General features: G+C 34.8%; 1 protein-coding gene across 1 annotated transcript; it reads left to right on the top strand.

The window, feature by feature from the left end:
- Positions 1-7,119: 7,119 nt before the first annotated feature.
- On the top strand, positions 7,120-10,595 carry LOC127958707 (ubiquinone biosynthesis protein COQ4 homolog, mitochondrial-like). Its single transcript, XM_052557680.1, has 7 exons — positions 7,120-7,267; positions 8,002-8,148; positions 8,588-8,684; positions 8,789-8,891; positions 8,972-9,101; positions 9,528-9,621; positions 10,353-10,595. The coding sequence occupies exons 1-7, from the start codon at positions 7,204-7,206 to the stop codon at positions 10,543-10,545; spliced, it is 828 nt and encodes a 275-aa protein (XP_052413640.1). The 5' UTR covers positions 7,120-7,203; the 3' UTR covers positions 10,546-10,595.
- The last annotated feature ends 337 nt before the right edge of the window (positions 10,596-10,932 follow it).

Here is a 10,932-nt window from a genome sequence, read left to right as displayed (position 1 = left end):
TGTTTTTCTTGTGTTATGGCAGCCGTCCTTTTTTTTTTTTGATATGGAAAATCGATTTTACAATCGATTCAACGAATACTTATGTCTTAAAAATCGAAAAAGATTTTTTCACAAAAGTGACAGCCCTATTACATACTACATAAATATATTACTACATAATATACTACATAAATGTGTTGGATCAGTCAGTCTATCGGACTGTGTCGGCAGTGCGCAGCTCAGCTGACAATCCCACCTTAGTCTCAGCCTTACACATCATGCCCATGGCTAAACATCTGATCCATATGGGTCACAAAACTGGAAATACTTCGGGAGTGCTGAAGTCGTCATCAGATTGGATGAATTCTACAGGATTTCTGGGAGACATGTGTGTCGCGTTCTTTAATGTTCTGTCCGGAAACAAAGATGCCTTGACACCAAACCTCCTCACGTAAGAAAAAAGCCTTAGTGTTTACAACTGTGACAACAATCAGGATCTACTAAATACAGATGTTTCACAAGTATGTGAAATATTTAAAGTTTGCGGCATAGAATCTTTCAAATATATGTCAGAGAGTTTTCCATACCAGTCTGTTAATGTGGTGACATTTCCACACCCCGACATGTGATGCTGAACAAAACAAACTATGATTGGTTGTTTGACATGTCGGTCAAATGGCCTCATGGGCAAGCCTTGGCCAATGAAAGCTGCCATGAATTCCAGACCTTCAGCCGTCACTCTAAAGGTCTGGCTACGCGAGATTACCGGGTGGCAGGGTTTCATATTTTATTGAATTGTGGTGTTTAAAGACTCCATTTGTCCATTCATTATTTCTAAAGAAACACGAAAATGTATAAATTGCCCCATTACCATGTATCTCAGGTTGTGGCCCGTAGAAGCAGTTCTTGTAAAAAAAAAAATAGGCTAACGATTGTGTCATAACCTGGGACTCTCTGTCGCACAGTAGAGAAATTACCGTATGAACAGGAGGAAAAGCTTGCAGGCAATCTTTTATGGTCTATGAGGTAATCGGGGAGACGTGGAGGCATGAAGTCAAGAGAGAAGCCCATAGAGAGTCCATAAGAGCAACAGGACAAAATTATTCAACAACGTCTGCAAGATTCGGTGGGTGATTCAGATTTCTCTTGGCACAGTGATCAGAAGACTTACAGGTTGCTGACGTGACATTTACGTCATCAAGCTCAGTTTGAGTCTGCGCAGTACGCTAAACCCCCCGGAAGTGTGTGCTTGTAATTGACTTCACTTGTCTCCGCTGAATCCAATGGGGTCGCTGTGTCCATTTCTTTTACTGTCTATGGAGATTACACCCACCTAAACAATCAATATAGTGCATATCCTGTCTGAAAAGACCATAAACATTGCAGTTAACATCTTAAGTAAAAATAAATTTACATCCACTACAATCCTGTGTGACTGATACATTTCAAATCAGGTGATTTTAAATCAGTATTTTGGCTGTCAGTCAATGGTGCTCTTTGCCAGTAGGAAATATTAACATGCCCGCTAGAACACTTCCGGTGGCTTTACCAATGAATGGCAGTTTAGAACACGATGAGCGATCCAGTCATATATATAGGCCTAGATCAGTGGTCGTAATATAGTTATAGGCAGTGAAGAAGTAAAACATAAACTTGGGGGGTCCCTCTGATATTTTTATTTGAGTAAAAATTATAAATGACAAATGTGATTAAATTCATGCAATGGAAATGGTAATTATTCACAATAATTTATATTTAGTTTGTTTATGGGTTAGCTGTTACGTCACTTTAAATTTTAAACATCCCGCTCCAAGTCTAAAGACCACTAAGCCAAGACATCATTGACATGACTGCTTGATTGGCGCAGCACCGGTGAAGCTAACTTCAGCTAAAAATGGAGAATAATAAACCTCCACTCGCAGTCAGGAAGTTTCTTTCTTACTGACTTTTTTGAGGGGTCATTTTCACTCTCTGTATATTCTAAGATGCTATGAGTAACAGTTTTTTAGTAATTATAAAGGGAGTGCTTGTTGTTAGGTTTCTGTGCTATATATAATCTATTCAGAATTGTATAAAACTTGTTTTTTCATTCTGCTAAGATCAACGGCCACATACACGCTGCAAAGTTTCGGGAACTATATCGGCATATACATGCGGGAATCATTCTTGAAATAGCTATGATTGATATATTGATTGTCATAGCTAGTTCCTGAATAAAGACATTTGGACTGAAATGGTTGAATAGTCTGCTGACAGACTCACTCATAAGAGACCCTTGCCACCATCTACTGGACGTAAACTATGTAAACTGCACGGAAATCTTGAAAAAAAAAAAAAAAAAAAACACAACACTAGCACACAGCCAGTGTGACAGCCAGTCTTGTTAAATTTTATATTTTTAATATCTAATAAACTGGTTTAGTCTATTATGTAATAAATTAGTTTCTTGCATTTAAACAAGCCTTTTGGAACAAACATTATCACAAAGTATCAGTCATCCAGCTATTTTTAGAGGAAATAATAAATACTATATTGGTTAATAATGCTAGAATTATTCTGTTGGATGCACACTTCTGTTCAAAAATCATTTCTGTTCACCAACCAAGATTTGCTCCAAAATACAGTAAAACAGTAATATCATGATATATTATTACAATTAAAAATAATAATAATACAATAGTAAACAATTTTTAGCATCATTCCTCCAGTCAGTGTCACATGATCTTTAGAAATCATTCTAATAGGCTGATTTGGTGCCCAAGAAACATTTATTAATATTATCAATGTTGAAAACAGTTGTGTATATATATATATATATATATATATATATATATATATATATATATATATATATATATATATATATATATATATATATATATTTTTTTTTTTGTTTTTTGTTTTTTTTCAGGATTCTGTGATTAATAGAACATTCAAAAGAACAACACTTATCTGAAATAGATATAATTTGTAACATTGTACACTACCCGTTCAAAAAATTAAAAATGATTTATTTTTTAATTCTTAAATCTACAAATTTTTGAACGGTAGTGTACACAAGTTACAAAATTATATCTATTCAGATAAGTGGTTGTTCTTTTGAATGTCTATAATCACAGATATCCTGAAAACAAAAACACTAAAACAAAAAAAAAAAAATATATAATATATAACTATATCGTATATATATATATCTATCTATATATATATAATATATAATATATATAATATAGTATATACTATATATATATATATATATATATATATATTTACGGATCTTCAAGTGCCTCATATGTAGTCCCCAGGTATATTTGATATAGTTGCCTTTTTGGGTCTGCTGATTTGTCACCGTCAAATCCAGTTATTCTTTATCAACACAGGAGCCTGTTTTTGACAAATATATAGTTATGCATATTATGCTTAAATATATTGTCAACTGTATATTGCAAGACTAACCCCCCATCCCCACCAAGAAAAAAAAAAAGTTTTATGGTGGGGACCCCCCCATAAGACTTCCTTCAATTCAATAGTTTAATTCAATGGTTATAGTTTATTATAATATAATATAATATAAATCTTATTTAACTATTCATTTTAATACGAAACACAAACTCATTCTTAATTCTTAATAGGGGGGAAGTCGTGGCCTAATGGCTAGAGGGTTGGACTCCCAATCGAAGGGTTGTGAGTTCTAGTCTCAGGCCGGACGGAATTGTGGGTGGGGGGTGCATGAACAGCTCTCTCTCCACCTTCAATACCACGACTTAGGTGCCCAAGGCATCGAACCCCCAACTGCTCCCCGGGCGCCGCAGCATAAATGGCTGCCCACTGCTCCGGGTGTGTGCTCACAGTGTGTGTGTTCACTGCTCGGATGGGTTAAATGCAGAGCACAAATTCTGAGTATGGGTCACCATACTTGGCTGAATGTCACTTCACTTTCATCTATTAGTCCATTTGTTGAGGTAAAGTAAAACCGTTTCCCATAATCATTTTATAAAGTGCATTATTTAGAAAGTGTTGTTTTCACCTATTACGATTTGCTTTTAGTCAATAAAGTATGATGTAGGAAGTATGATCAGCTCTGTTTTAAGCCGCAACATATCAACTGACAGACTTTTTCAACGTGTTCAAACTTAAATTACCCACAACTTCATTAAATTAAGTTGTTTAATTATCATCTTAATAAAAAACACAAAACTCCGTGTTTGTTTAAAGTCTATCTAGTCTAGGCCTTAAGGTTGCGTGTTCACCTTGGTGCTGACAAAATATGTTGCTGAGTTACAGCCACTAACACATTCAACTTTATTAATTATGAACCAAGAAATTACGATATAGGAAATAACTGTCTTTATAGCTACCACAACAGAAATCTAAACCGATTTTTTTTTTTTTTTTAAATCAGTCTGCAGCTGAGAGCTAATGTATCTTTTTTCCTGACTCACAGTGAGAGTAAAAATGGCAACTCACTCGAGCACCCTCATACTATGCGTACATTGCCCAACTACAGGCAATATGTTGCAAATTCCAAACACTACGGTCAACGTTAATCTCAAGCAATTATAAAGAGTCTAAAAGTTACTCACCAAATAACTTCCAAAAATACTGTGGGATACTTCCAAAAAAATAATCGTCAGAGGTTGCGTCAGTACGTGTCATCGTACACGTCAGCATAGATAACGACAATATGGCAAGCCAACTTAACATTTTAACAATTTACATTTTCTATTATCAGTGATTTATGGGTGCTATTTATGCTCCCAGGCACCTCTCTGTGTTTAACAGAGTTCGTCAAATAATTTCTCCTCTATCATCCATATTGATATGAATGCATTCCGTGTAGAGTTCAAATAGGTTTACATTTTGTGGTCTGCACTGATGATCCACTCCATACTATTATGTTTCAGGACCGGAGAAGACTGTGTGTGCTATTGCAGTTTGAGTGACATTGTGAAACCACTTAATTTGCCACAATTGAAAGAATATTTACACTGTCTACATCGTTCCCTATCCCCTATGTAGTGCACTGTGTGCCATTCACTATACATAAAATACAAATTGCATAAATAAGTGACTGATTTCAGCAAAAGTTTCAGCAGCTATTTATAGTGTAGGGGGTGTGACACTTTGGATTCTAGACAACATTTGACCGGACAAAAAAAAACAGATGAGAAGCTGAAGTGCAGTGTACTTTCATCAAAATCATTGATTCATATTGGTGAAAGTGAGAGAATGTATGTTTTAAATGCTTATATCTTCTAAGTGCAAATGATTTGTAGTTGTTTCAAAATCAGAATCATCTTTAAAGGGCTAGTTCACCCAAAAATGAAAATTAGTCCATAAAATACTCCCATTGAAGTCATCCAGGTAACTCCAACTCCCGCGGAGTTGCATCAAACATCTTGAAAGACCATTTTTAAAATAACTCCAACTGAATTCACCTGAAAGAAGAAAGTCATATATACTTACGATGACTTCAGGGTGAGGAATTTATTGCATAATTTAATTTTTTGGACGAACTAACCTTTCAATGCAAAGTACTGTGGGTGTACATGCACAAGGAATTTTTGGGGAAGTGTGAAAGTGGGGCATTGTAGGCATTCATAGTTGAAGTTGTTATTAGTGTAAATTAGTGCAAGATGTGCTAAATGTGCCAGTTCAAATGCTCACAGTTTGAATTAAGTTAATGTCATGTTTACTGGCCATGGGGGCGAATAAGAAATCACAATGGACTATTGGAATTTTTGTTGAGGGCAAAAAAAAAAAAAAAACTATGTTTTTGTGGCTGGAGGTTCTGGAGCTGTATTTATCAAGCCCTTTGAGAATTACTCACAAGAACACTGCTAATAATTTACTTAAGCGTGAAAAATAGATATAAATAAGGCACATCAAAAAAAATGTATAAAGCACATAATCAGTATCTGAGATTATCTCTGTCATAGTTTGTATGTTGTTGCTCCAGCTGCGATGGCGTGGAAAAATACATTTCGTGTGTCGTCGTTGTGACTGGTTAGGACAACTTTTTAATTTAATTTAATTTAATTTATTAATTTTTTTGATTAATATAGAAAAGATACTCCTTACCACGTTTTGCGGTGTTGTGTTGCATGTAGTTCGGACACAGTGTAAGGAGAACATAGACAAGTACCTGTACTAATACTACTGAAATATCAACAAAACTGTTAGAAAGCCTCTTCTCCAGTTAGATTTGAGAATCAGAATTGTATATATCCCAATAAGCTTAAATATATAGCTAAATAAATAAATTAAAAGTAATCGTGACACTAAACAACTCAAAATCACTGGAAGGAAAATTGTTAAGTTCTTTCCATCGATCAACTTGTTACTTTCACATTTAAAATATTTGATGAGGTTAACTTATCCTAGGGATGGCTGACGTGAAACTGTCAAGATCCTGAAGCGTAGACGTTTTGAAACACTGCTCCGAAGTGTGATTTTAAACACCCATGTCACATGACTAAGGTTGATTCACAGCACCGGAGCGTTTCACAAGTGTTTCAAAACCTGGATCTGCTTTTGATCAACAAGGTTGGGCAAAAAAAAACACACACAATCACACATTTGTCTTAACCTAACTCCAGCAAAGTATAAAAGTGGAGTAAATGCAGCAGAACAATTAATATATTTAAATAAAAATCTTTATAATATGTAGCAAATGCCAGTTGTGGCTTGATGTCTTTTATTAATGTTTATTTTTTCATGACAAAAATAACAAATTCACAATGAGATAATTCAGTTGTCAGAGAGATGTTACAACAGATTATAAGAACATAACAACAAAAACAACTTTCAAATATTTATTATAATCATATACATGCGGTATTCAAACTTAATGGGACAGGTTCTGACATAATGCAAGGTGTGCACACTAACCACCCCTTACGAAAAATAACCATGGTTTTATTATAGTAAAACTGTAGTAACCCATGGTTTTTTGGTGTGTTGACCACCATTTGTATAACTACAGATTTACTACAAATACCATGGTTAAACTATGGTTAATATAGCAAAACCATGATTATTTTGTGGTTACCATGGTTTAACTATAGTAACCATGTTTTTTTGGTTTTATTTGTAGTAAAACCATGGTTAATTTATCCTCCCCCTCGCCGGCGGCGATGTGAACGCACGGTTAGGCTAAACGTTAAACGGCTTGCCATACATGCTGTGTCATCTACCCCACGTGCAGTCCCCTGTAATTCCATTATGCGTGGTCTGTCTAGTTTTTTAAAAACCTCTCGCGGATATTATTGTCGACGTTCATATGGAGGTATTTTTACATGTTTTTTTTTTTTAGAGTTTAAATAGTTCCATAGGTAATATGCTCAATTGCATAGTATACGCGGATTTGACAGCAAAAAATGTATGACCTTGCTAGTAGCTTATTAGCTAACCAGTAATGTAACTGTGAAAGCGTTTATGTTGATCTGTCATCTAGCACAACGTACTACAACTACAGAATATGCTAGGGGTTGCTTAATATTGCATGTCAAACGACAGCTTTAATGGACATTTCACCGATTATCAGCTGCTGACAGCACCAAATAATTCATTTTAATTACAGCATGTAACTCTTACGACCACATTCCAGCTCGTTAAATAACAGTTCATTATTTAGTACAGTAATTACATTCGGCGGATATGCTAACTGTGTCTTATAATTATAATAATTTCACTATGTAAAAAAGTAATTATAATGGTCTTAAAACGGACTTAATTTTCTTTATACAAAATATAAATGTTTTTTTTTTTTTGTCTGAAATATGATAGCCTATAATTTATATATTACAGTCTAACGTACTCTAAGGTACCTTCAACAGCAAGGTGGTTTCTTACTACATTTTGTAGTAAATTAAATTTAAGCCTCATGACACAATGAGTAAGGTTGCAGGAGTGATAGTTAATCACAGTACTATGAATTTAGAGAAGTTGAATCTTTTAACTGTGATTGCTGTGTCTCAGGATTTGAACCTCAAGATCTATCACTCTCTCTCATGCATTCAGTACTCACCGGACAGCAGCACACAAGCTCAGATTCAAAGCAGTATGATGGAAGGTTGTATCCAAGTCATATCCCAACAAGTTCTGTTCAGAAGGCTGTTTTGGCTTTAGGTTCTGGTGTCGTTGCTCTGAAGAACCCCTACAGACATGGTGAGACTGTTATTTAATAGTCATTCATTATGTTTGCCCTTAATAGTATGCATGAAATCACTCTATTTATGATTGCACTTCCTGAAGAAATGATCTTTAAATAACAGCTGTTAGTTTCTTTTTCAGTCTCAATGGAAAGTCCATAATTGTTTTGCTGAAAAATATTTAATGAATAAAAACTCTAATTAGGTTTCATTAAATAACACAGGCCAGAATGTGTTCCAACTTTCTACTATAACATAAATTTTCTTGGTTCCTGGACTCTTCATCCAAAATTTAACCAAACCTTCAGAATTATGTGGAATGGATTTAAACTTGATAAAATATGGAGACAGCTTTATTATGGGATAATATTTTCTAAATCGTATGAGCAGGAATTCTGTCAGTAATCCCAATGATTCAAAACTTTCATGTATGCTATCATGTTTTACCAAAACAGATATGGTTGCGGTGCTTGGGGAAACCACAGGGCACCAGGCCCTGATCAAGTTAAGGAATCGGATGAGAAATGACCCAGAGGGTTGCACTATTCTCAAGTATGTCTCAGTTGTTTACTCTGACTACTGTTAATACTGTTTATGGCTCCTTCATTCATTATCCAAACTTTGCTACTGCCTTTATGTTCAAATTATGTCTCTAGAGAGCGTCCAAGAATCCGTCTGTCTACTTTAGACCTCACTCGAATGTCTGCTTTGCCAGATGGGACTTTAGGAAGAGAGTATCTCCATTTCCTAGAAGAAAATGTAAGACAAATGAAAAACACTGAAATTATCATTTAACATTTAACAATAGGTCAAATTAACCATTGTAATCTTTTTTTCAGAGAGTCACCCCTGACTCAAGAGCTGATGTAAAATTTGTAGACGATGAGGAGCTAGCGTATGTCATGCAACGATATCGTGAGGTCCATGACCTCTTGCATACCTTGCTTAATATGCCCACCAATATGCTAGGTGAGCATTTGATACAATAACAAATTAGGTCTACTTTTCAGGTGTGTATAATTTCCACTTTTTGTGTGTATGCCTAGATAGCTCTCCCTCAAAAGCTTTTGGTTCAGTGTAAATGTGATGCATCAGGGCTATTTTGCCACTGAAGTACATTGAGCCCCCTAGATCAAACCTGTTCCTGAAGATCTGCCATCCTGCAAAGTTCAGCTGCAACCCTGATCAAACACAACTGAACAAACTAAGGATCTGAAGGATCACTTGATCATTACATACAGGTGTGTTAGATCAGGGTTGGAACAGAACTCTGCAGTAAGGTAGATCTCCAGGGTTACTTTTTTAGTGTTGTTGGGGGGTTTTTGTTGGGGGGGGGGTACATAATATAAGAAATACATTATAGCATGCATTTCTCATCTCATCTCTTACCCACAGGTGAGGTTGTAGTGAAATTGTTTGAAGCTGCACAGACTGGTCTGCCCATGTGTTTTCTGGGTGCAATGCTTGGACCCCTCCGTCTGTCTGTCAGGTGAGTTAACAGGATAGACTATCTGTCTGTGTACAGCAACATGATGTCAGTTTACTTTTGAAATGGTCTATCATTTTTTAACAAACAAGCATAAAAATATATATAGTAATAATCTTACATTGGAAACTCTGACACCATGTTTTAAAAGATTACTTCAGAGCTTAATAACACAATTTAATATGGAAGGATGAATATAAATGCTTCAACAAAAATACAAGCTTTGCATATTTTAAATCTATAGAACGTATTTAAATCTATAGAATGTCTTGCCCCTTAGACTTTGACTGTAAGTTCATACTGTCCAAGCAATTAACATTTTCGTAAGGCAACATTATTGTCTGTGGTAACTGACAGAATGATAGTCAAGTTATGTAATTTCTAGTATATTTGATTAATTTGCCATAAAACAAACATATGTGACCCTGGACCACAAAACCAGTCTTAAGTCGCTGGGGAATATTTTTTGTAATATAGCCCCAAAAAACATTTTATGGATCAAAATTATAGATTTTTTATTTATGGCAAAAATCATATTTTGTAAATTTCCTGCTGTAAATATATCAAAACTTAATTTTTAATTAGTAATATGCATTGCTGAGAACTTCATTTGCACAACTTTAAAGGCGCACTCAGATTCCATTAAATTGTCAAAATCATGTGTTCATCATATTAATTTATTAAAGTATGGGTTAATAAATACAATTTGATGTGTCTCTCTTTGTTGATATCAGTCGTCTACAGTTGCTGGTTCAGTCTCTGGGACCATGGGCTCTGCAGAATGGTGGTCGTGCCCGATGTGTTCTGAGCATGTACTATGAACGGCGCTGGGAGCAGAACCTTGATAAATTGAGACATGAGCTGAACATTGAGCCACCACCTGTCAATCTGATCTCATCCATCAAGAATACATATTCAAACTCGTAGTACGCTCATCTGTCTAACTGATTAAAATTTTAGCTTGTGGAAAATCAACATTCTGTGGGCAACAAAGATCACCTTTTTCTTCTTCCTCCTATGACAGGAAATGATTCCTAAAAAACAAAACAAAAAAATGTCATGTAACAATGTAAAAATACTATGGCATGAATAGTGAAGTAATTAGGTTATTCAGAAAGAAGATGAAGAACATTTAATTTGAAACATTTTTTATTTTAAAAGTTTTAATAATAATAATAATAATAATAATAATAATAGACATTATATAGTCTGTAATATGTGGAAGTGATGACAAAAGTACCTATAGAAAAATTGGTACTATTTCCACAGATATTATATTTTGTAATTTTAATGTTTATAATAAAATATCTCAAA

The sequence above is a fragment of the Carassius gibelio genome, chromosome B5 (genome assembly GCF_023724105.1).
Source record: "Carassius gibelio isolate Cgi1373 ecotype wild population from Czech Republic chromosome B5, carGib1.2-hapl.c, whole genome shotgun sequence".
Classification (NCBI taxonomy): domain Eukaryota; kingdom Metazoa; phylum Chordata; class Actinopteri; order Cypriniformes; family Cyprinidae; genus Carassius; species Carassius gibelio.
This window is presented reverse-complemented; position numbering and strand designations above follow the sequence as displayed.

Excerpts from the sequence above, each read along its gene's own strand:
- LOC127958707 (XM_052557680.1), top strand. The coding sequence starts at position 7,204 with ATGCGTGGTCTGTCTAGTTTTTTAAAAACCTCTCGCGGATATTATTGT. Across the intron at positions 8,892-8,971 it reads TCCATTTCCTAGAAGAAAAT|AGAGTCACCCCTGACTCAAG; the intron begins GTAAGACAAATG and ends TCTTTTTTTCAG. Across the intron at positions 9,622-10,352 it reads CCCCTCCGTCTGTCTGTCAG|TCGTCTACAGTTGCTGGTTC; the intron begins GTGAGTTAACAG and ends TGTTGATATCAG.